Source organism: Cydia splendana, chromosome 20 (genome assembly GCF_910591565.1).
Source record: "Cydia splendana chromosome 20, ilCydSple1.2, whole genome shotgun sequence".
In the NCBI taxonomy this organism is placed as follows: Eukaryota; Metazoa; Arthropoda; class Insecta; order Lepidoptera; family Tortricidae; genus Cydia; species Cydia splendana.
The window spans coordinates 10269651-10297250 of NC_085979.1; the positions used below are offsets into that span (position 1 = coordinate 10269651).

General features: G+C 38.1%; 3 protein-coding genes across 3 annotated transcripts; 1 reads left to right on the forward strand and 2 right to left on the reverse strand.

Annotated features, from left to right (window-relative positions):
- Positions 1–490: 490 nt before the first annotated feature.
- Positions 491–1922, forward strand: LOC134800932 (NADH dehydrogenase [ubiquinone] 1 beta subcomplex subunit 9). Its single transcript, XM_063773464.1, has 3 exons — positions 491–639; positions 1067–1209; positions 1697–1922. Exons 1-3 carry the CDS (start codon positions 512–514, stop codon positions 1885–1887), a joined length of 462 nt encoding a protein of 153 aa, XP_063629534.1. The 5' UTR covers positions 491–511; the 3' UTR covers positions 1888–1922.
- Positions 1923–3643: 1721 nt separating this feature from the next.
- Positions 3644–11446, reverse strand: LOC134800800 (derlin-1-like). The gene is made up of 5 exons (XM_063773354.1): positions 11047–11446; positions 7534–7725; positions 6576–6724; positions 4602–4712; positions 3644–3932 (listed from the first exon to the last, which is right to left on the reverse strand). The coding sequence occupies exons 1-5, from the start codon at positions 11197–11199 to the stop codon at positions 3812–3814; spliced, it is 726 nt and encodes a 241-aa protein (XP_063629424.1). The 5' UTR covers positions 11200–11446; the 3' UTR covers positions 3644–3811.
- Positions 11447–21065: 9619 nt separating this feature from the next.
- On the reverse strand, positions 21066–27409 carry LOC134800933 (derlin-1-like). Its single transcript, XM_063773466.1, has 5 exons — positions 26983–27409; positions 26403–26606; positions 25651–25799; positions 22290–22400; positions 21066–21769 (listed from the first exon to the last, which is right to left on the reverse strand). The coding sequence occupies exons 1-5, from the start codon at positions 27133–27135 to the stop codon at positions 21646–21648; spliced, it is 741 nt and encodes a 246-aa protein (XP_063629536.1). The 5' UTR covers positions 27136–27409; the 3' UTR covers positions 21066–21645.
- Positions 27410–27600: the final 191 nt, after the last annotated feature.

Genomic DNA, 27600 nt, shown 5'->3' on the forward strand with positions numbered 1-27600 from the left:
CGATTTTCGGCGTTGAGCGTTGGCGTCAAATTGAATAGAGCATACGGATCTCCGTGTATCTGTTCTCACAAGCGTTAAAAAAGCGCCGGCGCTGCTGTCAGTTGGCTGTCAAGTGTCAATTTTTGGTGTCAATCGTCAAGATTATTATTAGTTTCACCTTAAAAATGTCAACTTATGCTTACAAATTCCTGAAATATTCAAGCTATATTCAAATAATACGTCGTAATAGCAAATAAAATATGGCTTTGCTGAGACGCGTACGTGACAGTACGACTCACAAGTGATTTTTAAGCGTTCGTATGAACACAAATATTGGAAACGGTAAAAAAGCGCCAACGTCGGGTTTTAACGCAACGCTTTTTAAGCTGTCGTGCGAATGGGGCCTAACGTGCAAGTTCCGCAACTAGCCCACGTGTTTACTTTTACTTGATCTACCTATATGCGCCGTGTGCAATAATATTCAGATTTCTGAACGATATCTGAGACTCACTGAAATGTCAATGTCAGATAAATGTCAGAATATAGTGCAAAAACAAAGATGGCAGGCGCACTGCCTCTTGGAATTAGGACCCACTCTCAAAGAGTTTGCAGCCTTTACAAAAGGGCTCTGCGTAATATTGAAGCGTTTTACGATAGACGGTAAGTTATTACAAAGATTAAAAATACTTTTGCAACCTTACTCCCATAGGGTTACGTAATTATTTGTCAACACTATAACCTATTTTTTCATTGATTTACAGGTTTATTTTCCAAGATAACTGAAAATCAGCTTTGCAAGATTATCAATTTGCTTTTTGTTGAGATCTTGAACGATAAGAGGTGTTTCTTTTATTAATTTGTAGGCCTTTATGTATTTTAGTTTTACCTTTAATATTCGTAAGATAGATTTAGCAATCTTATTCGATTTTAGTTAGTAGATTTCGTTTCCCAATTTTGTCAAATACTTTGAAATTGTTATTTAGGCTAATCTTTAAAGTCAATTTTAAGACTGATATATGACTGATATAATATTTTAGCTTACCAAAAGAGTACTAAAATCAAGCGCTTTCTTACTATTCTGTTGCAGCGATGTATACCGCTACCAAGCTGTTCTCCTGCGTGACCGCTTTGACAATAATGCCAAGATCCAGGACATGCGTAAGGCAGCTCAGCTCCTGAAGGAGGGTGAAGAGGAGCTCTTTCTGCAGCAGCATCCCATTCCTAAGAAGTGTAAGTAATATTAATGGTTACCTTGGATATCAGCTGCTCCTTGGATTATTTCCACTGGTAACAGCTGAAAAAACCACTGGCTGGGAACAACTGAGAAAATCTACCTATATCCTGGTGTTAACTACTGGGATTAGGTGAATCCACACAGAGCAAGCCACCTTGTGAGGAAATTTTAGCTTTCAATGGTGAGCTGCCAATTTTCATCAATACAATAAACAAGTGAGTAGTTCTGTAGTGATGCTGAAAATTATATCATGCTGAAATATGCCATAACCACTTTGGCACATCTCACAATAGTTGTTTTTGGGTTGCCAGTTAGACCACTACAAGTCATTCATGCATTCTAAATGTAAGGAATTCATTTTGTTCAAGTACTGAAGCAGGCCACTGCTTTTATATAACACAAAGCTATTATTCGTTATTAAAACTTATTGTTACTATGTTGGTAAGTTGCAATGCTTGTGGACCTTATGTTTTTTTCTTCTAGTCGCCGAGAGTCCTGGCGGCGTGGCCTACGAGCGTGAAGTGGACCCTCCGGACTGGGTCTTGGACTACTGGCATCCGCTCGAGAAGGCGCAGTACCCCGAGTACTTCAAGCGGCGCGAGCAGCGCAAGAAGGAGTTCATCGCCATGTGGGAGAAACAGTACGGGAAGCATGAAGAGAAACCGCACCATTAAATATTCTGTATCATAGTTAATTAGTAAATATTCGTTATTGTAATAAGACTTTATTTTAACACCCCAAGAAAATTTTGGATATAAAATTTTATACTCGGGCCAACACTGCTTTTTTAGCACTAAATGCAAATTTTAAGTCACAGGTTGTGTAGTACGGTCAGCCAAGAAAGTGGTCTACCACTTTTCGACTATATCAATCAGATGATAAATTAAAAATTATTAAATATATTAAAAAGAAACCGCTACACAATATGCCAAAAAAAACATTATACGCCAATAATGCTTTACGCCATTTACTCTTCAAACTGCTGGATCGATTACTATCAAATATAGCTAAGAAGAAAACAATACCAAGGACTTTTGCTTTCACGTAAAAAAAACCGCATCGGGATCGTTCCATCCGTTGGAGAGTTACGACACCACAGACAGACATTGGTGTCAAACAAACACCCCAGTGGCGTTGGGGGTTAAAAAGGCACTCACATTAATCAAATCACACCTACATTGTGTTTAAATTCTTTATTAAAGTTAAATTACTCTGTTAAATAAATATTACATACTCATGTTATATACACTTGTACTTGATGTGGGTATTGTATATGTACAAATTTATATTTATATTAGAATCAGGTTTGTTTGAAACAAGAAAATGTGTGATATGTCCAGGAAGGAATGTACCATTAATAAATAATACAGCATTAAGTTACAAAAGCGAAACCTTGCGTGATTTTTGATGCCCGTAAAGTGAGTACGTATGTTACTAAACCAGGGATCGGATACCGGTATTTTTTTAATAGGAATGAAACCGGTATTTTTTCGTTCTTTGTTCTAATTAAAAAGGGCAATCTAATAATACGAAGTTGTTACGTAAAAAACACAACTGAGTCCTACATTTGGAGTATAAAATAATTCGAAATATATGTTTATTTCGAAGTTTTTGCAAAAACTGCACTAAACTGTGCACTTACGAAGTTCTCAAAAATACATATAATTCTAACTTTTGACAAAGTTATCTCAACGGACTAGAACATAGACATTTAATTATATAACAATTGAAAACTTGACCCCATTTAAACATGGGTAGGTACAGATTAGTAAATAATCCTTTACTATCGGACTTTTACGGAAACGCACAAACGTGTTATGCTATTTCAGTCAGTCTCAGTACAAAAAGTACTGACGAATGTTTCCGAGAAAATACGATGACAAAGGACTGTTCACTACATCTGTATTATGCTAGTATTAAAAAAAAATACAACAAATTGGTATACTGGAAATTATCAAAAATAATAGATACAACGCAAGGTCAGTGAAAATTGTTGTGATTAAAAATAGAACACATTGTTTACATAAAACTGAGAACTCATATAAGACTTAATAACAAGTTAACTCTTCACGACATTAGTCGTTGCATTAAAACGAAGCATTAAAAAAGTAGTTTACACAAAGGAATACTAGGAGGCGTAAATAAGTACTGCAAAATAATGTAGTCACTAATTAACATCTGAAGTAGATGGCGCTGTACATCTGAATGTAACAAAAAATAGTGGGGATCCGTTTAAAGGCATATTCGGTATTGTGTTATGAAAGATTAAACATTTTTTTTGACGTGAAATTTTTTTGGCCTAAATGGAGGGTGGGCCGACGGCCCCATTGAAAAAAAAATTTTTTCGCGACAAAAAAACCTTATGTGGAGTTGTGAAACGCCCTTTACATCCCTTATATAGTTGGTCAAGCAGATCTTGCCAGCGCGAAAGGATATCGTCTCATAGAAAATTTGAATTTCGCGCCTTTTTCTACTGACAAGATTTGCTTGATCATCTATATTTCTCCAGTTTACGCGTCATAGTATTCCTTGCCCACATCCAGTCGATTTAATTCGACCAATAGCGATAGACCACCGCGGGTACACGGCCAATCAGACTCAGTTGCCCCCGAGCGTGTACCCGGCGCCCCAGTTGCGCCGGCCCGGCGCGGGCGCGGGCGCCGGCTCGGGGCCACCGAACCCGGTCACCGTCGTCCGCGAGTTGGGGAACCATTTCCGACTGCAAGTTGATAATAATAGTATTAATATTGTTATCTGTATACTTGTTAAAACTTGATACAATATGTTAAAATAGGCATAGCTATCTGTAAGTTTCAATGTAACTCTCTGTACAATTTGTACCAATATATTATAGATTAAGAAACTAGTATAAGTAACGAAACTGGGTCCTGTAACACAGGGTTTCCTAGCTCAGGACACAGGGTCGTGATTGACTGTATGTTTAAATTTATACAATAAACTTTTTTCATTTTCAATGCTTCGTAAGAGACGCCGCGTAGGTCTCACAATCTCATGTCTTGTTTGTTATAAATTTATAATCATGACGTGTCTCGTATTATTTATTTTATATATTGTGTGACACTTAGTGCTGCACAAGATCATGGCCGCGATGGAAAACCAGCGCTAGCCAGCAGCACCATGCTGAGTCGGGACCATTTCGTGGGTCATATGTTAAGTAGTAGTAAAACACTTTATAGTACAAAAAGAAACATAAAACATGAAAGAACACATCATTAGTACAAAGGCGAAGTTATCCCTAAGTTGTGTTATCCTTAAGTTGTGTTACGCGTTATTTTCTTCTTTTTTAATCGAATTTATTCTATTCAATCTGTGCTCGAGCTCCGAGGAAAAGGAAAATGGTCGTCCTATCACCGACCATAATACTTACACAATAGCTGGCGGTGAGAGCAGCGTAGGTCCGCCGAACTCCTGAGGATACTTGAAGAGCAGGAAGAAAGCCAGGTGGCCCACCAGGATACCGATGAATTCGGCGATTCCACTGCAAAAAAAAAAGAACATTACCACTGCACAGGTCACTCACGTATTTTAAGTCGAAAATTGCTTGACATTTTTCGCTACATAACGAAAAGCATCGCAGAGCGCTGTAGGCCTAGCACATGATTGGCGCGACAGTATCTCGCGGCGACATAGACTACTACTTCTATAATGTTAATAAAGGCGTATCCAGGTTAGTCAATTTTTCGCCAATCTGATTCAATTGCCCGATCGAATCAGGAGGTGCGGATGCAAATACCAATTTGGCTCGCCGAATTCAACCGCCGATAATGACCGATATTACCGACAAAATGAGGTGCGGACGCAAGAATACCTATTTGTGAGGCCAGTATTTTCGTTCTGGGGCATTTTTTCAATTTAGAGGGCTCTAATATCACTATCAATCTAAAATTGGAGATTGACGCCAATTTCATTTCTGATCAAATCGACTGATTTGATCAGTCCCGTCTGGATATCACTTAAATGTTAGAGGAAAATGGGGACTACGTTTGTATGGAGAACCGGTCACCCCCTATCCTCTCAAACGGGGTACTCACTTGGGAATCTGCCGAATCCTACACCAGAGCAAGTGATGCCGCAACAGAAAACTGCGTCACGAAAATGATTTTTTTAGTATTTAAGTTTTTTATTATTGTATATATATGTTAGTTTGTAAGGTATGTATCTATGGGCCTTAGTAGCCTGAAAATAAATGCTTTGATTGATTGATTGATTGATTATTATATAATGGACCTACTAGCGACATCTAGTTAGGTATTGATGAACTATACTTAGTTACTGTAGTTAGTTATTGATATACTATATATTAAGTTGAATAGGTTTCACTAATATCGTTACGTTTACACAAAAAAAATCTAGGCAGCAAAAAACACTAGGTTTCAGATTTTTAAAGCTACGGGAAAGGTCACATTTGGTTATTGTTTACATCGATATCGAGGACTAATAGCGCCATCTAGTTGTCCTGAGGCTAACAAATAAACATAATTATTGTCTTATTGATGTATTAGATTTGGGAAACTTCGCGTTACACCGGGGGCCTATAGTTAATTTTTTTAGCATTAGAAAAAAGGTAAGCAATCTTGACGTCTTTTAATTGAAAAACACTTTTAAAAATCAGTAACTATTACCAGAGATATATATAACTCCGTATAAGATAAATAAAGTCTAAGAAAAAAACGTGCCTCGGAAATCAAGAAAAAGTCATTCTCGAATAGATGGCGCCATACTTTTGGCCTATTCTCGGCTAGATGGCGTTGACACCGTTTGATATTTAACAATTTTAACACATATCAGTGAAAGAACATGGTCAGTATGGAACAATAAAAATTAAAAATCATTTATCCGTAAACATATTTTGATTAATTTATACATTTTCAATTTTATTTTAAGTTATAATCGTGTGTCGATAGATGGCAGTAAATGTACCGTGACTACAAAATTTACTTTGCCAATAGCCCTCTATACTATCTATTCTCTTTGCTATTACTTATGAAGAAGACTATAAATTATGGTATTAGATTCATAATTGTTACATATTTGCCGTGACTTATTTTTATAACGTGTTTTTAAATTAAAAGACACATCCAGATTGTTTACCTTTTTTCTAATGAAAAAAAAACGAACTATAGTCAAGATGACAATCGTACATCGATAAACGCCAAACGAATAAAAAACATTGTATCGGGATGAACTACGAAGTCACGTGACTGTTTCCATACATTATTTCGTATGGCGCGCAGCGCGTCATCGTCAACCTTGTGGGAATGCACGAAGGTTGATAATTGGCTGTAGCCGCGTGTCAGTTGACGACTTTGAAGATCAAAGGGTAAAGTGACCAATAACTTACCCTCCACTGACGATAAGGTTGAACGCGAACAGCACCCACGGCAGGTACATGGCGCGGAACCGCGTCCCGAACCAGAAGGTGACGATCACGTCCTTATTCAGCTGGCACCACACGTACAGCACCGAGATCACCATCGGGATCATTAATAGCTGAAACAGATTTTAGGTTAGTTAAAAAGTATTGGCAACCCTAACGTTGTTTCGCGACGCGTGCGGTCAACAATCCAATTCAAAAGTGGTCACGTTTGTTCTTTTGTAGTCTGCTTCTTTCGTACTAATGTCGCCTTTTCTTAAGCGTAAGCGTCATTCTAGATCTGTGCTAGACCGAACACATGGGCTGATGCTGATAGGGTTGCCAGATGGTCGGGATTTGGCAGGATTCTCCCGATTTTTAGCATGTGTTCCCGATTCCTGACAAAGTGAAAACTGTCCCGAAAAACACTTCAAGTTCCGAACTGTCGTCGAGCGAACGAGCGACCCGCATCGAGCGCGTCTGCGCGGCGCGCGTGGCGAGAGACTGTGCGGTGAGGCCGATGCTGATGATTGTTTGGTACTTTCTAAGGAAAAGTAGATATTTATCAAGGGCCAAAATATATGCAGTAAGGTCTCCTCTCCTTTTATGTCTATTCATAAGCGTCAGTTAATAAAGTACCATTGATAATAATTTATTTTTCTCCAACCACCATTTTGACATTTGTGTTTGTTAGAAAGAGATAAATCGTACTGGGGTTAAAAAGTTTTCACGGTAACAAAATATGAACTTCTAATACCGACACGACACCGAGTGGCTGAGGAACGTTTATACTGACCATTTGCTGCGCGAGGTAATTTCCTCGCGAGGTTGCTGGCTCTGTGTAGTCTCGCCCATTTAAATCATACATTAGACAAATTATTGTTATCTACTTCATGTGCAAAGCTGTAAATAAAGTTTTGATTTACAAAATAATATATACACTCACCGGCATATTAATCAAGAATCCAATAACCACACACACCAGCCAGTTGAACACCAGCATGGTGAAGTAATCGGCAGGCTTGCCGGCGAACATGCCCGTCTCCAGGCGCTCCGAGTAGCTGTACAGAAAGTAGCAGTTCACTAGGAACGGGAAGCTCGGAGGGAAGTAGAAGAGAGCTGTTAGAGGGCGCCATATCTGGAATATATTGTGTAGATTATAGATGAGTGGTACCGAATTAATCTCTCACCAGTAAATTAATTACCAATATCAATAGCAATATCAGTTGTCACAACTGCCTGCCTGCTTAAAGAATAATAATAATAATAAGACGCGAGTTGGCACAGTGGCTGCTAACAGCCGGGACTCCCTCTGGTTGCATAGCAACTTTTGTCATATTTGTAATTGCTTTAACACTTTATGCATAAAATTGTAAGTTATAAAAATCTTTAGTCAGAATTATTCCTGAGCATAACTGGGTTTTTGTCATAAATGAGTTATGTCATAATTTTTACAGTCATAAATTTAATTCGCATAAAATTTTAAGTCATCAGCTTGATATCCATAATTGATTTTCGTTCGAAGTATTGCAGTGCATAGTATTAATATAGACTTAAAAATTTAGTCATATTTTTGTGGTCATAATAAATTTTTTTCATAAATGTTACAAAACATGAATAATAAATATGTATTGTTGTGAGCAACCTATGAAGCAAATATTACTTTAATCATAATCATAACCACAGAAACACCTTATAAAAGAGGAGACACGGTTTTATGAAAGAACCTAATCATAGTAGGTAGGTTAGCTTCGTTAGGTTTCTTTAGATGCCCGAAGGGCAAACTACGCAGAAATAGGAGCCCCGCGTGAGCGGGGCTCCGTCGAATTAAGTGTTTGGACGCAGATTAGGGAAAAGGTTTTTTCGATCTTTTTGTGGTCATAATCATAACCACACAAAGACCGTATAAAAGAGGAGATCGAAGGAGAGGAGCCCCCTCTAGTAGGAGAAACGCTTTTATAAAAGAAACTAATCATAGTAGGTAGGTTAGCTTCGTTAGGTTTCTTTAGATGCCCGAAGGGCAAACTACGCAGAAATAGGAGCCCCGCGTGAGCGGGGCTCCGTCGAATTAAGTGTTGGACGGAGGTTAGGGAAAAGGTGTTTTTCGAGGATATATTGAGAGGCTAATAATAATTTCTTAAATTATTTATGTAACTTTATTAAAAAAAAATGATAAACTCGTATTCATATATAAACGTAGAGAAATAGTTTTGTGCAATTACAAACTTGGTATACTTTTTGATGTAATAAGTTTAGAATGAATTTCATGTGTTACTTATTATTTATTTTTAAACGTTATGGAGGAGGGTGTATATACGGCTATCAATAAATAAGTATGCCTTAAACCATTATGATTGAAAGATATTATGCTACAAAACGTTATACGTAAAATCATTATAAGTATCATTGAATATGGTTTTAGCTGGTATGACATTTGATTCATTATAATTTAAACCTATATGCACAAAAAATATATGACAACTGTTGAGTATGTCATCAAATATTATGGCTAAAAATGTATGACACAATATAATATGATTTTTCATTTGTATGCGCAATGATGATTATGATTATGACACAAGTTGTTATGCGCATCAAAGATATGACTTAAACTTATATGCAACCCAATATGGACCCCTAACAGCCACTGGGTAGAAAGCGGCGCACACCTCTCGACACCCCTGAGCCGCTCACACCGATGTTGCTCCTGGTCGTCTTCGCGACGGCAGTTTCAGGGGCCCATCTAGTGCGCGGCAAGTCACCACCTGCCTCGATAACTTGTGTGAACATTGTTATGGCAGGTGTCCGTACGTCTTTGTAATAACCCAGTCTCATAGTCCACCCAAACTTCAATCCATAGACCGGTATACTGTTCTCTTTTCCTACAATAGTCCCAATGCCTGCTGAGACCGGTTCATGGGTGTCTAGTGTAGCACCTGTGAACGGGTTCCAGCAGGCGTTCTACATGACATAAAAACTCTCCAAGGGGCCTCTACGTGTTGGATCTGTGTCCCCACGCAAGCCTATCAAAAAGCCGGGATTATAGGCCCGTGATATCCAAGGAGATACAAATAATAATAATAACCCCGCGGGGGCAGCTTGTGGCGAGCTGACGGTGAGTGGCGACATCGCGGACCCCTATTCCAGAGGGCCCTGTCATCTGGCCCTCGCCTCTGTGCTTGCCTTGATTGGCCGGCCAGAGTGGAGTCGCAAGAGCGGGACCTATGCTCCAGGTTGGAAGAGTAAAATGTCATAACGCCGGCGGCCTGCTGAACGGATCACCGGAATCTGGCTACCGCAGACTCACCTCTCGACAACCTTACAGCCGCTCTGAAGTGTTGCCCTATTGTCGCACTGTGCGTGCGGCCGTGAAATGAGTAGGCGAGTCACCACCTGTCTTACACAATTTTGAGACTGATTGTCACGGCAGGTGTCCGCTAGTCTCCTCCCATAACCCATTATCCAGTCCATCCAACTTGCATATCAATAGCCCATGACCTTAGTTCCCATCGCAGCACAAAAGTGCTGCAATGCAATAGTCTTTGCACCTGGCGGAGACCATCTCCGGATGTATCATATTGTGCGCTCGGGGATGGTATCTGCCATGTGTATCCCTTGCTTTTAGAGTAAACTGTCTTAAAGGGCCTCTGCGCTGTTGGCTTCGGCCCCACGCATGCCTCCCAAAGGTCCGGGACCCCATGGTCCCGAGATATGGAAAGGACAAACAAATAATAATAATAATTACCAGTAATGAATTAATATATAATATTTTCAGCTGTTGTTGGCTAGAAGTCCATAAATACAGTAAAAAATCTAAATAGATAAATACAGTAAATCCACACAGAGCCAAAGGGTGGCGCGGGCGACTCACGTCTACACTGGCCATTATATGCGCGAGGAAATTGCCTTGCGCGTATGCTCGCTCTGTGTGGACCTGGCTAATAGTGTAGTTGCTTGGTTTGCATTCGAATTTATACTGCTCAGATTTATATAATGTAAACGTCTGTCATAGAATTTCTTCCCAAGGACGCTATCTGCATTGAGCATCGATTATTCGTACCTCAAAAAAAAACAAGTTAAAAGGTGATACAACCTTGGTGTCATAACATACACCAAAAGAGTCAATACAAAAAAAAACATTGGTAGAGTTTGGAAAGATAAAGTCGTGAAACATATGGTATCCAATACATTCTACGACTCTTCTCTTTCCGCACAGACTCTACTATTGATTACAGACTTTGATAGAAATTTCTGGACAAAAAGATGAAGCTATTGTGTGTGAGGAATCGCGGTTTCCATATACATAGTTAACTTGGCGTTAAAAAGCTTAGCATGCATGAAAAACATTAAGGAGTAACCATGAAAATGTTACCAAGCCATTGCAAACACTGGATACAACTTTATTGTAAGGATCTAATGGATAAAACTGTAAATATATGACGGCAAAGTTACTACTTACTTGGAACTCGGAATAGAACGGCGTCCATAATAAAATCAAGTTGAAAGGATTGAAAAAACCGAATTTGGTTAAAATACTGATCACTACAGTAGCAGTCAACCAATATCGTGTAAAGAATGGTATTCCGTAGTAGAACTCATTAAATTCAGTCATTTTTATAAAATCTTATAAAGCTTTCTGGGTAAAATAAACAAATGTAGGATACCAAGTTCGTATGCACTGCTTATGTTTAAATTTACACCGCTAACTTGTAAATACGCTATTGGCAATGAGTTAAAATGATGTCATCGCATACGTGTCACCATTTGACTAAGTTTATGCTCAATTCATTGAATATTCTTTCTTATTTTATTATTGTTTAGTCACTGCACTGCAACTCTACACGACACCACAGATACTGACGGAACTGAAGAGAGAGGTTATCTGTCAGGTTTGAAGTTTCTAGATGCCAAAAAGTTTGAGCAGGGGTGCGAAACTCCTGTGGCCTATTTTATAAAGCTACAAGTTACAATTTACAAGCGGAAGTCTCTTTCTAACCCTATGTGTTAGAACGAGACTTCCGCTTGTAAATTGTAGCTTTATAAAATAGGCCACTGGGCTATAACCGCAAAAATCGAAGTTTGCAAATTGCGGGCATTTTTCTGTCACTCTAATTACGCCTTCATTGGAGTAAAAGAGAAAGATCCCCTCAATTTGCGAATTTCGGTTTTCGCGGTAGCCCCTCTGACTTCGGCCAAACTCGGCTCCGCTCGGCTCAGCATTGCTCCGAGCAATTATTAGGGTTGGCACCACTTGACTTCCTTTTGCGTGCACGACCACAGATAAGATAATCACTTGAATTTTGACAACCCTAAATAGCCGAAAGGGATAGTGCCATATATTAGAAAGGGATAGCATGATTCGACCCTGAACCGCTGTCAAACTTCGGTTTTGTAGGAAGTTTCCTGTACGGCAGTACTATTATTTATTCTGTGGTTTGAGTGATGTGGCAGTGATGTAATCTTAATAAGGGTTCCGTTACGGAACGCTTTTAATATTCTAGTCTGTGCGGAAAGAGAAGAGTCGTGGAATGTATGCGGCCCAATACATTCCACGATTCTTCTCTTTCCGCACAGACTCTATCTAGAGAAGAGTCGTGGAATATAATAACCAATACATTCTACGACTCTTCTCTTTCCGCACAGCCTCAACATCAAAGAATATAATACTCACTACTCAACATCAACTTCCGAGTCTCGACAATAATGTTAGGGGTGGATTTCAAAATCCAGCGAAAACTTATGGTTCGGTCTTTATAAAAAAAACTAGTAGGTTGTGCGAGTTGCAACTTTTTTATATGTTTTTAAGAACTATTATCTTCATGTTCCTTCAATTACCATCTCCAATAACTTAATAGTTTTTTTTTATATAAAATGTTTTATGTGTCTAAAATCATCACCGTCGACCGGAAAAATCTGAACCTTTTTGTTTGCAGTGAAAATTATAGCATACCTATCGTACGATTGCGATTTTTCTTTTACTTATATCTTTTCCATGTTGTTGTTTAACACATGAAAAAACCCAAGAGCAGCACCATCAGGGCAACGGTGACGCTTTCTGAGTCTCAACTAGCAGCATTTAAAGAGCAAGTAAAGACCCCACTCAAAGACATCGAAGTAGACGATTTTGAGTCAGCCAACGCAACTTGGGAGAAGCTGAAGGTGACACTCACTACAACAGTTCAACGAGTACGGCAAGACCGGAGTGAAAATCGCCCTAAGGCAGAATGGATGAGTGATGAAGCCTGGTCCGCTGTTCTGGAGAGGAAAGCCCTTAAAGAGAGTGGCATAACCACGGAGGAGCGGCGGCAACGTTACTCAAAGTTGCATAGCAAGGTGCAGAACCTGTGCAGAAGAGACAGAAGTGCCTATTTGGATACAGTATGCCAGGAATTAGAGAAAAACGCCCAAAAAGCTCACGCTCGAGATATGTTTCAAAAAGTGAAATTTCTTGCAAGAGAATTTAAACCTAAGAGTTGGACAGTAGAAGATGAAAAGGGAGTGCCTATTGTTGACAAGGCATTAGTACTAGAGCGATGGAGATCGTACTGTCAGAGTCTTTATAGGAGTAACGCATCCGAAGAAGGTGACGAGAGAATGGACTACAATACTAAAGAACCTGACATTCTCCTTCGGGAAGTGGAACTTGCTATCGGGAAACTAAAACAGAAGGCACCTGGCAGTGACGGAATAACAGCACAAATACTAAAACAATTAGGAAACGCCGGTACTAAACTGATCCATACCATATGCCTCAAGGTTTGGCGTACGGGCCAGTGGCCAGAAGACTGGATAGAGTCGATCGTAGTACCACTGCATAAAAAAGGATCGACGCGCAAATGCGAGAACTATAGGACTATCTCGATGATATCACATGCGAGCAAAATTCTTCTCTATATTATTAAAGAGAGACTAGCCTACTACAGTGACAAAGTGATTTCCAGGGAACAAGCCGGTTTTGTTAAAAACAGAGGGACGCGTGAGCAAATATTTAACTTGAGACAGTTAATAGAAAAAAGTCGGGAATTCAACATACCGTTAGCACTATGTTTTATAGACTACGCAAAAGCGTTCGACTGTATTAACTGGAGTCATATGCTGCGAGTCATGGATGAGATGGGCATACCCGAGCACCTAAGGTTTCTGATTCAAAACTTATACCTAGATGGACAGTCGAAAGTAAGGCTAGATAACACCGTCTCAGGCAATTTTAAGCCAGAACGTGGAGTCCGCCAGGGCTGTATACTCTCCCCTGTACTTTTTAATCTGGTGGGAGAACACATTATGCGTAGAGTACTGGAAAACTGGAATGGCGGTGTAAAGATAGGAGGAAATCGCATAAGTAATCTACGCTTCGCCGACGATACGACTCTGGTGGGATCGAACGAGGAGGAGTTAGCGGAAATGTTGAGGACCCTGGAAACAGTCAGCTTGGAGTACGGCTTGAGAATCAATAGAGGCAAGACCAAGCTGATGTTCGTAGACAGGAACAACACTGCGCCACGTACGTACGAACTCCAAGATCTGGATACTGTGGACGATTTCATATACCTGGGCTCTCTAATACGATCCAATGGCGACTGCGACAAAGAGGTGGTGCGCAGAGGTCAGATGGCAAAAGCCGCGGTAAAAAGATTGGAGAAGATATGGAAGAACCGCGGAATACGCGTGAAAACAAAAGTGAATTTAATGCGGACCCTAATCTTCTCCATCTTTCTATATGCGTCAGAAACGTGGACCCTGAAGGCAAGAACAAAGGAAAGGATTGATGCGTTCGAAATGTGGTGTTGGCGGAAAATGCTGGGGATCAAGTGGACGGACCGCCGCACAAACGAATCAATCCTTAGCCAGCTGAAAATTCGAACACGACTCTCCACTATTTGCACACAGCGCATACTTCGATTCTTCGGACACGTGGCTAGACGCGAAGATAGTCTAGAGGTATTGATAATGGTCGGTCACGTAGAAGGGAAGAGAAGTAGAGGAAGAGCGCCTACCCGGTGGATAGACACAGTAAAGGCATATGCAGGACCCAAGGCCCAGACCTGCCTGCAAATGGCGCAGGATAGGAGTGCCTGGAAGAAAGTGGTATTAAGCGTTGGTAATCACGACCCTCAGCAATGAGGATACGACTGGAAAGATAGAATGCCAAAAATGATTTCACTATAAAGTCACATCACTGAATCGTGAGAAATATTACGAACAAATTTGTAAAACGTAGTTTGTCACAACAGAGCATCATCACCGTTATGCTTTGGTTTAAAAAAGTTACAAATGATATGTGACGTCCCACGGTCAAAGGTACCTTATGGCGGGTATGGAGTTATGCATACCCCAGTAATCTACAATAAATAAGCTATCGATAACACAAAAGATCAACCTTCTAGGTTGCGTAGTTACAGAGATATGATTTTTTGAAAATAATGTTGTGAAATGAGCAACTTTACGATAGAGAAGTTTTAAGTTTAGCCGCCTAAAAAACTATGTTCCTGAAGTAAGTTACATACTTAGTTGACTACAAATAATAATACCTTATACAATGTGTCCGGTCAACCATGTCGGAGCCGTTAAGGGCGTGTAGTACAATCGATTTCATCGATAAATCACCACGTGTTTTTTTTTTAAGTCAACGGTAATGAAATGGCGGCATTTTTAATTTTTCAAACACCTGAGCACGGGTGCACGTGGTATTTTTGGCATTATCTGTAAATTTTTCGTCCTACGAATACAAAAAATATCTCATTGGATAGCTAAACATGTAAGCAATCGATTAAAGCTAATAATTGTATGCAAACATTTCAATAGCAAGGCAAAAGAAAATATTAAAAGTAAATAATTAGGACAGAAACGCTTTACTTTTTCAGTTTTTATTTTTTTATGTAAAAACTAGGTCGTTTACCTACATTTTTTTTGCTCTGCGTTTGTAGTACAGGATATTGGATAGACATCAATACCAAAATTACGTATCTGACATAATAACTTTAGAAGTTACAGAGGTTCCAAGATGTACCTAAAAATGTTGTTTTTTTACAAAAGGAGAAAAAATAAAACAAAGCGCTAATAATAATTTAAATTTTAATAAAAATCATAACAAAAGTATCTTAAGGCTAAAGATGACTAACTAGTTGAGTAACTGCTCAAAATAGCCCCCTCGATTTTGTAGACAAGCAGTTGCTCTTATCGCAATATGCTGCGTAGACCGCCGAATCATCTCCTTATCTTCTCTTAACATGTTTGAATGTTCAATTATTCTTTGCACTAAATCTTCCCTTGTTCCCGGTATGTCGACGTACACTCTTTGTTTCAAGGTGCCCCATAGAAAATAATCGAGTGGAGTTAAGTCCGGTGATCGAGGTGGCCAAGCGACATGTCCGTCACGTCCAACCCACGGGACATAATGCTCATTCAAATAATTTCGCACATCTCTTGCAAAATGTGGAGGAGCACCATCCAGCTGCAAAATCATCCTCCTCCTGTATCCTACAGGCAGCTCCATTAATGCGTCATGGAACTGTGTTTGGAGAAATTCTAAAAATCGTGGGCCATTCATTGTCCCAGGTAGAATAATTGGCCCAACTAAAATATCGTCAATGATTCCCGCCCAAACATTTACTGAGAATTGGTGCTGGAATGAACTTGGTCTCACAGCATGAGGATTCTCCAACTGCCACAGATGCTCGTTGCGGTGGTTTACGTATCCCAAACGCGTGAAAGTGGCCTCTTCGGTCCACATAATACGTTTCAAAAACGTTTGATCCATTCGTGCTCTTCTTGTTATCCAGGAACAAAAAACTGATCTTGCAGCGTAATCTGGTCCAATAATGTCTTGTACTCGTCTGAAATGGTAAGGGTGTAATCCTTCTCTTTTTAATACTCTCCAGACTGTCCACTTGCATAAATTCATCCTGTTGGCTATTCTTCTAATGCTCAGTCTCGGGTCGTGTGTGACTAATCTTAAGATCTCTTCTTCGTCCTGGGGTGCTACAAGTCGAACACGTTCATCGGCGGGTCTTCTTATGCCGTTCTCAGCGAGCCGTGCATGAATTCTTATGAATGTGCGAGCATTCGGAATGGGTCTGTTAGGAAACCTCCTTGCGTACTCTCGAACAGCAGCATTAGCGTTCCCGTTGCAAAACCCATAAACGAAATGTATGTCAGCAGTGTGCTGACTAGAATAGTGGCCGTCTTTCATTTTAACAAAAACGGAAAATAAACAGCAGGTCCAACAACTAACAAAAGTTTCAACAATAACACAATCGAACTGAAGTAAGCCGAAGATAGCAGAAGTTTGTTATCACAACGCAGAGCGAGGGATGACTAATTGACCTGGCAGCACCCCTTGACTTATCTACCTGCTTGTAAAAGAAAAACTGGGAGTGGGGATGATAATTCTTGGGATTATCTCAAGTTATTAATAATGGTAATTAACAGGGTCATATTTGAACACGTGTTATTTTTGAAATATCAAAGATAGAGCTATGATTTTGGTATGCATTTCTAGCTAATATCCTGTACTACAAATGCAGTACGAAAAAAATGTAGGTAAATGACCTAGTTTTTACATAAAAAAATAAAAACTGAAAAAGTAATGCATTTCTGTCCTAATTATTTACTTTCAATATTTTTTTTGCCCTGTTATTGAAATGTTTGCGTACAATTATTAGCTTTAATCGATTGCTTACATGTTTAGCTATCCAATAAGATATTTTTTGTATTCGTAGGACGAAAAAATGACAGATAATGTCAAAAATACCACGTGCACCCGTGCTCAGTTGTTTGAAAAATTAAAAATGCCGCCATTTCATTACCGTTGACTTAAAAGAAAAAACACGTGGCGATTTATCGATGAAATCGATTGTACTACACGCCCTTAACGGCTCCGACATCGTTGACCAGACACATTGTATATCTGAGATTAAAAAAATATTGCGACTTGTTCTGTAATGCAAATAGAAACTTTTGATATCGACTGATTTATGTGTATACTAACCAATCTCTTGAAAATAAAGTTTTATTTCATTTTTACGATTGATTGCAATGAGCTCTCAAGATTTAAATTTTATCTATTAGAAAACGACACTGACAGACAGTTTAAGCAAAAAACAATACCGATTTAGAGGTGAAAATGTATTTTCTGACTTTTTCATATAAAATCACAAAATTGAATATTTTTACTTTTAATGTGACACACAATCAATTTTTCTGAGCACATATGAAAGAAATTCTGTCATTCAAATTAAATAAATCCTAAAACCCCAACTAAATACTATATTTAACCCCTTATGCCACTTTAAACTTACATAACAATAACAGTATTTGCTCCATACATTTACGAAAAGGTACCTTATGGAAATAAATCTAATAATACATCACTACAAAATATCAATCATATTACAGTTTATCTTTTATGAATAGAAAATATTAATTTACATTAAACTGCCCCAAATTTAATTAGTTCTTCGTCATAATAATCTTAAAAAAGACCAATAATTTGTATGTAATGAAAAGGTACCTTGTGGTCAAGTTACATGATGAGGCATGATGATGATGGAACAGTTAGGATAAACTAATAATATTTTGGGGTTAAGATGGTATAAATCGTCTATTTCTTATCAATAATATATTTCGGTTGCTATTGAAGATAAGCGGCATTGAGGTTCAATGACCTCAGATATTCCATAAGGTAATGCGTCGGGTATTGGCATTTTTCAGCAAACCAATGGCTGATTTACTGCATGCGACCAAACCAAATGAAGATTATTCTAGTTAAGAAAGACTTGACGAGAGTAACTTTGGTATTTAAATAGCAATCTACTTGGATTTGTGATGTCGGTCTATGTACGGTTATAATATTTGCGAGGCGCCCCAACCAGAACTGAAATGATCAAATTAGTTTTGCAGAATGCTAATACAGTTACCAATCTACCAAACTTCTTTTCCCGTATTGACTAGTTTTTTTGGGAATTTTCAATCTTTTTTCCATAAGGTACCTTTTCTACTAAACTCTGAGACGACATTACTAGGCTTATAACTAACTTATAACAAAAATAAAAACAGGTAAACAAACGTTACGCATTAAGGTTTCAGATCACACAATAAAAAAAAATTGAGCATTTTTTCACCTCTTTACAAAACATTTCATATCTCCGAAACTAGAAACCCTCATAAGGTACCTTTTCCCGTGGAACGTCACATATATTAGAAATAATTACTGAAATGAATGGCAAACTACATGAAGTTTATTGTGTAGCATAGACATTAACTACTATTATTCGTATTCTAGAAATAAAAACAAGAAACTCTCAAATCGTCAACACCATACCCATCATCACCGGGAAAAAATTACGACCGGTGATGATTTCATGTGTATGGTGATGACGGTTCTCAGAAACTTTTCTAGTTATTTTGCTATAATTCATTATGAAATTAAGCTGTATGTTTGAAAAACGTTCTCTATGTCTTCTAACACTATAGAATGTCTACCTTATAAATGTAGAATAAATGTAAAAGAAGATATAACTATTTCTTTCACACTAGAGGATGCTTAGTTTTTAATTAACATTTTGACTGAAGTAGGCAAAATTTAGGTCATTTAGAACTTAGAACATACAAATGTTTTTTTTTTATAATCTAATAATGTAAATCGTGCAACTTAGAGTCTGTAATTGCATGTTAGTCGTGTTAAAACAAAGTATTTAAACAAGCAACATATATTAAGTTTTAGGCGACCATAGGCTACGGTACTGGCTCACTATCGTGATGGCTTTATGTTTTTTGATAATATTATATTAATTGATGTATATAATTACAGCAATTAATAATTATACCATTGGGTAGTCACCGGACCCAATACCTAACATTTTGTAACTTATGACATGCATTACAAGTAGGGGTCTTGCAACTTATAAAACACTGATTATATATTAATGTTTAGCTATTAACCAACATATATATGGATTTAAATCATTATAGCTATTTTTAAAGTTAATTAATAAAACAACAAAAATACAAACTTGTGCAATGAATCAAACTATCAAAAAAAAGTAATATATCATAAAAATTAAGCTCATTGGTAAGCCAGTAATTTTATAATATGACATAAATACCAAGTTATGCAGTAGATAAAAGAAGATGCGGGTTTAAACTGATAATAAGAGTACAATATTGTTAATATGATTTAACATTGAAAAAACCCAAAAAAATAAATGAATACATAAATTGCCTATTTCGGAACATAAATTATTTAAAATTATACAATAAAAATACTTGTTATATATTTATTTATATGAATAAAATGTATTTTTTATAATTTTCTAAAAATAATTTATGTAGCTAGTCTTATGTTCAAAAACATGTTATTTGTAATGTTTATTAAAGTTCTAAAGTCTTACAATTAAAAAAAGTTTTTGTTTTTTTTAATACGTTTTTAATACATAATATATGTAAATTAGTTCCCAAATCGTCATTACCGTACATGCAGTGTCATTACCGTCTATAAAAGAGTCATTACCATACCATGGTTGTCATCACCATCTTGCGTTTTTATTTTCCGAAAGCGATAACTTCAAATATAAGCCACAAATGATTGTATAAATACCATACATATCCTCAATATACAGCCCCCCATTACTTTACCCAGCTAGAATCGTGTTAAATTAAACATTTAAAAAAATTAATTTTTTGTATGGTGAAATTTTTTGTGCTGAAGTCCACCCATAGTCGTCCAAGAAGAAATTGTAGAATATTATTGAGGGCGCCACTTCCTACGTAACTGTCATAATTTTGACGTAAAATGCTTAAACATGGCAACAATTTACTATGGATTTTTTTTAGTTCCGTTTTATTTAATTTCTACTATTTATGTCGCACTATACTATTTGTATTAAACAGAAACGTCTGCAAACGACACCACAGTTTAGACATAAATTAATTAAAAATACTGACTGCTTATCATATTATTTATTTAAAATTAAATTAGTGTAAGTCCATACATAAAAGTATATTACAATAATTATGTACAAAATATATTTTTGATATAACTAATATTACAGTATAGAGTCTGTGAGAGAAGCGCTGGTGGCCTAGCGGTAAGAGCGTGCGACTTTCAATCCGGAGGTCGCGGGTTCAAACCCCGGCTCGTACCAATGAGTTTTTCAGAACTTATGTACGAAATATCATTTGATATTTGCCAGTCGCTTTTCGGTGAAGGAAAACATCGTGAGGAAACCGGACTAATTCCCAATAAGGCCTAGTTTCCCCTCTGGGTTGGAAGGTCAGATGGCAGTCGCTTTCGTAAAAACTAGTGCCTACGTCAAATCATGGGATTAGTTGTCAAGCGGACCCCAGGCTCCCATGAGCCGTGGCAAAAATGCCGGGATAACGCGAGGAAGAAGAAGACAGTATAGAGTCTGTGCGGAAAGAGAAGAGTCGTGGAATGTATGGGGTCCAATACATTCCACGACTCTTCTCTTTCCGAACAGACTCTATATTTCTGACATCAACAAATCTGATATAGATGGAAGTTCTATTAGCAGTACCTAACAGATACATGAGACCATCTTAATCTGAACACACATGTAACATCATTAACATCAATCACACAACACTATCTAAAAAATAACGTCAATACAGGGTGAAATTCCAATCACTAGCTCTCTCTGCGTAGTGATTTTATAGGTCATACTTTTAGCATGGGACCAATGCAGTAATCGCGGAAAAAAATTGGCTGTCCCATAGAAATATCGGCATCACATCAGCCGGAATGTATGAAACAGCCAAATTTTCGTTCGCGATTTCAGCATTGGTCCCTTTATAAAAGTTGTTCAGTAAGACCTTTAAAGTCACTACGCAGTATGGCTGGTGATTAATATTTCACTGATGTTTTTTCTCCCAGTTTAATATACTAAGCGCCACTTGCACCATCCCACTATCCCGGGGTTAACAGGTTAAATCTGGAGTTATCGTGGTTACCAGTACAATTTGACACTGGGTTAACGGTTTAACCGCTTAACCCTGGTATGGTGCAAGTGGTGGTAAAATAGCTAAAGGGTAGTTTGTGTATTCAGAGGCCTCCTAGGGTTTGCCCGCGGCCCCACTGGTGTCCTTCGGGGACGGGGGCTCTAGTTGGTGCCGCTGCTGCAGGGCCGAAGTTGTTCGGGCGACGGAAGTCAGGGAAATACTTCTTGCTACAAACAAAATAAAGTAAAATTGTATTTTTAGGTAAAAAATTACATGATGTATTGGAAAAACGATAGTTTTTAGGGTTCCGTACCCAAAGGATAAAAACGGAACCCTATTACTAAGACTCCGCTGTCCGTCTGTCCGTACGTCTGTCTGTCACCAGCCTGTAACTCATGAACCGTGATAGCTAGACAGTTGAAATTTTCTGAGATGATGTATTTCTGTTGCCGCTATAACAACAAATACTAAAAACAAAATAAAATGAATATTTAAGTGGGGCTTCCATACAACAAACGTGATTTTTTTTGCCGTTTTTTGCGTAATGTTACGGAACCCTTCGTGCGCGAGTCCGACTCGCACTTGGCCGGTTTTTTTTGCCCATGGCAATGCGGCCATGACACGTCTCAACCGAAAAAGCTGCTTCGCGCGGCAATTTCCTCGCGAGGCGGCTTGCTCTGTGTGGACCCGCCTTAAAATTTATTTGCCCTCGCATTACAAGACTATGTAGGCACGGGATATACTTACAGAATAGCAGGTGGTGTAAGTAAAGCGGGTCCGCCGAACTCCTGCGGGTACTTGAAGATCAGGAAGAAGGCCAGGTGGCCCACCAGGATGCCCAGAAACTCTTCAACGCCACTGGAGACATAATGTTTAATTAAATGGAATCCATTATAATCAGACCATTACAGCTTACGGCCTATTTCACTACGCTGGTTAGGTGGGTCCACACAGAACGAGCTGCCTCGCCAGCAATATGCCGCGCGAAACAGTTCGGTCTGTGTAGACGTGCCTCGGCCACATTGCCTCGAGCGAGACACGTCTCCGCCTGCTCTGTGTGGACCCGCCTATTGACACCTGACAGTTTCCTGTTCGATAATTAACTCTGGCCTAGTGTCAATATTTATTAGTTGGACTAGAAATACATGGCGTATTGTCACTGTTAGGAGTGGTTATTTGTAAAGTCCAGCTATCACATTACTAAAGGCAACTATCGAACAACGTCACAGCTCACTTTTGCCATTGGCGAAATCATCATAAAGGATCATGCCGAATTTGGCCTACGATTCGATAAGCATGCTATATATACGATAAATTTAATCATATTTCTTACAATGTCATACAGATATTAGATTCCAACGGACACTTCTTAGTAAAGAAAATAAGTTTATCTACACACATATCATAAACTCTCTATGATACCTTCAAAATCCGTAAATAATGGCCCACATTACGATAAACTGTTTTGTTACAGCAAATTTCTTATCTGTGAAAATGTGGTAATAGCTTCATTACTATATCAAAATCGATTTGGTAATGACATTCAAATTTCGAACATCTCTGGAAAAAAAGGCAATTTGATTTGACCCCTATTCTAATATCAGTCGAGATGACGTTTTATTCGAAATCAAATGACAATTGCATACAATATTGACAAATCTCGCTTGTAAGTTGGTATCGGACGATATGGTAATCGACCCCGACTCTAGTTTGTCTTTGAATTAAAAAAAACTACGGATGCGTGACATGCGTGAAAAAAGTTTTCATTTGCCGCCATTTGACGTACAGTTTGTTTTGTTGTTTTTAAAGTAACTATAACAAAAGTTTCGTGTAAAATGTACGATAAAGATATTTCGGAGACGCCATCTCATATCCGCGAGTTCCGCCAGAGAGGAAAGTGCCCCAATGTCGGCTGTAATATGAGGTTAGTGAATATATCATAGAAAGTTTATAATATGTGTGTAGATAAAGCAGTGTATGTAACTGTACATAATTAGCCATTAAAACACTCGTGTGATACTATTATGAAACTCATTTCATTCGTTTCATAAACCCACACTCGTATTTTAATGCCTTTCATTATGTAGCAGTCACATAAACTACTATAAAGAGTAATTAAACCAAATAAACACATCCCACATAGAATCAATGACATTTTATAAATGGACGTCCAGAGCCAAACAAAAAAGTATGGCAGCAAAATACTCTTCTACGATGTTCCTGTTGATGCTAATAACGCTCACTTCAAAGAAAAACATTCATACCACTAACGACTACTGTTTTAAGCACTAAGTATCAAAATTGCAAAAAGAACTGCGATACAGTAAAAACTTTTTATTCCAATGACTTAAATTGTAACATACCCAAATGACTTACGTCAAAAGTGAATAGCGAACGAATATGGAACGAATAGAGTCGCTATGGATTATGTTTTCATATTAATTATTACATATTTATCTGATAGTATTGTATGAAATCTAGAAGAGCACCAATTTACAATTAGCTTTCACCGGTTTTCCCCAATGAAGTCGTTTTTTACTTCTTTAAAATTGATTAACTTTTTTAATTAAACCTTATTTGATATCAATATCAGGGTATGAATATGAATAACACGAAAATAGGTTAAAACTTAAAAATACATTAAAATAAAGGGAAAAATATATATCTAACTTTATTTTATAAATGACCTATATGATAATACAAAAAACCTACAAAATAGGAATTCTAACTTCTTTGAAATAAATTAAGTTTTCCCCATCACGGAACAATGGTGTTCCGGACCTTTGGGAGGCGTGCGCGGAGCCGAAGCCAACACGTAGAGGCCCTTTTGTTTAATGAAATGTAAGGGGTACACCGAGCGGATGCTGCCCTTACCCGTGTCATGGGACGAACGCAGAGGCAGCACCCGCCAGGGTGTAAGGGCTATTGAGAGTTGATGGTATCTAAAATGAACTAGGTTATTGGGTGAAAGCGATGGACTAAGTACTGAGCTATGGGGTAAAAAACCGGACGCCTGCCTAATAAAACGGTATGCAATTTTATTTCCGGCAGACGGTGACTCGCCCTCACAAGATAGGCCCCCACAAAAAGCGACATCTAGGATGGCTCAAAGGCAACACCGGTGTGAGCGGCTCAGGGGTGTCGAGAGGTGTGCGCCGCTTTCTACCCAGTGGCTGTTAACAGCCACTGTGCCAACTCGCGTCTTATGCATATTTCACTTCCACCCCTGGAGCTTATAGCTCTAACGACTCCACTCTGGCCGGCCGGATAAGGCAAGCCAGAGGCAGAGAATCCTGTAACACCCACCCTCCTTGCGGGTAACAGAACTCCCCAGGAGCACTCGGGTACGTGAGGTCGCTACTCCCCAACAGCTCGCCACAAGCTGCCCTGCGTTGACCGATTGCACTGGTAAAACCAGCGGGCGATGGGGTCGTCACATCCCTACGCCAAATTAAGTTTATTATTAAGTACCTTTTAGGCAAACATTGGTTTTTGAAAAATTATTTTTTGGAATGAGTTACTTATCGAATTCATTATAACAATCCTGTGATTGTTACTGTATTTCTTCTCTCTCTGGAATTGAAGTAAATATGTTTACTTATGTGATTGGTTTTACATTTGATGCTATAACAACTATTCTTACTATAAAACAGCTCTAGTTGAAATAGTCTATTCCGGTTCGCATGCTATGTCTTATTCATTTAAGGAAGTCGTATTAAGTATATTATTAAAAAAAAATATATTATAAATATATAACTTAATACCCACTCATTCGATTTTTGTTCCTTGACGCCCAATATCATCGATATGTTTACACTATTTACGGCACCTTATTTCCTTGTAATAAGGCATAATAATATTTAACATGGCCCGATGCTAGGCAGAATTCCTAACCTCAAAATCGTAGAGAAATTCCGCTTTTATAATGTTCTGTGAAGTGTCCGTGAATTTCTAATAACTATCGGGATTTTCATTTCATGTTTGGAGCCTAATAATATACCACCCATGTTTAGCGAGTGTTGGGCCAAACTTGTATGGTAGCGGAACATCATCCATTGATGAAAGCCTTTTTTTAATTAAATAAAACTGTATATATCAAAAAACTCACCCTCCATTGACGATAACGTTGAACGCGAGCAGCACCCACGGCAAGAACATGGCGCGGAACCGCGTCCCGAACCAGAAGGACACAATCACGTCCTTATTCAGCTGGCACCACACGTACAGCACCGAGATCACCATGGGGTCCATTACGTACTGAGGAACGAAACTCGATGTTAATTATTTACCCACAAAAGATTAAGGAAAAATAACGATCAAAAACTACCCTATAACGAGTGCACATTGTTCTTTATGATTTTATGATTCACGAAAAGACAGGTCCACACAGAACGAGCCGAGCTGAAAACTCAGCAAGTGTTTTTGCAATTTGTTTCTTTGTATAATAGCCGTAACACACTTTGTACTGCCTAACCTGTGCCATAAAATTGTGTTTTGTACAATAAAGAGTTTATACATACATACACACTACCGCAGCGCACCAATGTCGCGGTGCGGTGCGGTAGTGAGTTACGGCTTTAATTCCTAGCATCCCACAGTCCTAATACTAGTACAAATGACCTCTAATGAGATTTAAATCATTGTTATATTATCTCCCAACAGAAGCTATTTTTTCTTACAGGGAGGCTCCATCCCTTAGCTTATATTTATCCTGTAACTTGCAAAAATAAAGAATTTTGTAATTTTGTATATTTAATTCAAATTCAAATTTGACTGCCAATATTTCTTGTATGGTTGTCTACTAGAGGATAACAGTTAACACTTTTAAAACAGATAATTGTAATGGTAAAATGTACTCACACTTAATCCAACCAAAACTCCAATACCAATGCAGACTAGCCAATTAAAGATCAGCATGGTGAAGTAGTCAGCCGGCTTGCCAGCGAAGATCCCGGTTTCCAGCCGCTCGGAATAACTGTACAGGAAGTAACAGTTCACAAGGAAGTGGAACCCGGTTGATGGGGTGATGGGATAGTAGAATAGTGCTGTTGCTGGCCGCCATAACTATAAAAAGAAAATATTTTTATATACATATAAAAAAACCATCAAAAAAAATCATTCTTTAAAGAATCTTCTTTTTCTATCTATTTTCAGCAGCCTATTTGCAAAGTAATTTTATGTTTAGAGAAAATTTTGATTGGGCAATCTAACCGTCACTTGAGTATATATGCATGCGGCACGCAATAAATGTATGGACAATATTACACACATCAATCTAGCCTCAAAAAGCAAAGCTTGTACTAGGGTAATTTATATTAGATTATAGTTTGTCAGAATTTTTGTTAGGTGTATTTGTAGCTTTGTAGGTGATTTGTTAAATAGAAAAATATTCAAAGTTTATTCACATAAAAATAAAGATAATTATATTAAGAGCACTCACATGGAATCTGTTGATGAAGGCGCCAATATCCAAAATTAAATACCTGAAGTCGAGAAGATTAAATTTGGCTAATATACTGAGTCCAACAGTTAAAGATAACCAGTAACGGGTGAAGAAAGGTATCCCATAATACCAGTCTCTAAATTCCGTCATTGTATATTTAATTAAAGCCAATTATTTTATGTTATTGTGCTAAAAACAAATATAGGGCTGTGTAGATAACACCGGTGCTAGATAACACAACACAATAAGGTTACGCGAGATATTCTGGAGTGACTCGCTGTTTTAGGAATTGTCGTTTGATAAATAAATATTCCTGATGTAATTCTATGCAAACTGCAGCTTTGTACACGTGTCCCGATCGAATTAGTCCAGAATTTTTCGTAGATTTTGTTGTCTGACGTTTTGTTTTGACATCATTTTGACATTCATTGTTGGATTTGTTGGATCACTTCAAAAAAAATCGTGCAGTTCACATGTTGGTTGAGGCTAGCAGATCTTTAGATAACTTAAACAACACTAATTTTATTTTGAAATATTTATTTAAATTTCAGTAAGTTAAATAAAATTCGTACTGTGAAATGGAAGAACAGTTAGGCTGAAGATTAATGTATCTCA

Excerpts from the sequence above, each read along its gene's own strand:
- LOC134800932 (XM_063773464.1), top strand. The coding sequence starts at position 512 with ATGTCAGAATATAGTGCAAAAACAAAGATGGCAGGCGCACTGCCTCTT. Across the intron at positions 640-1,066 it reads GAAGCGTTTTACGATAGACG|CGATGTATACCGCTACCAAG; the intron begins GTAAGTTATTAC and ends ATTCTGTTGCAG. Across the intron at positions 1,210-1,696 it reads GCATCCCATTCCTAAGAAGT|TCGCCGAGAGTCCTGGCGGC; the intron begins GTAAGTAATATT and ends TTTTTCTTCTAG.
- LOC134800800 (XM_063773354.1), bottom strand. The coding sequence starts at position 11,199 with ATGACTGAATTTAATGAGTTCTACTACGGAATACCATTCTTTACACGA. Across the intron at positions 6,725-7,533 it reads GATTCTTGATTAATATGCCG|CTATTAATGATCCCGATGGT; the intron begins GTGAGTGTATAT and ends AATCTGTTTCAG. Across the intron at positions 3,933-4,601 it reads CTCTCACCGCCAGCTATTGT|TCGGAAATGGTTCCCCAACT; the intron begins GTAAGTATTATG and ends ATCAACTTGCAG.
- LOC134800933 (XM_063773466.1), bottom strand. The coding sequence starts at position 27,135 with ATGACGGAATTTAGAGACTGGTATTATGGGATACCTTTCTTCACCCGT. Across the intron at positions 25,800-26,402 it reads GAGTTTTGGTTGGATTAAGT|TACGTAATGGACCCCATGGT; the intron begins GTGAGTACATTT and ends TTCGTTCCTCAG. Across the intron at positions 22,401-25,650 it reads AACGTTATCGTCAATGGAGG|TGGCGTTGAAGAGTTTCTGG; the intron begins GTGAGTTTTTTG and ends TTATGTCTCCAG.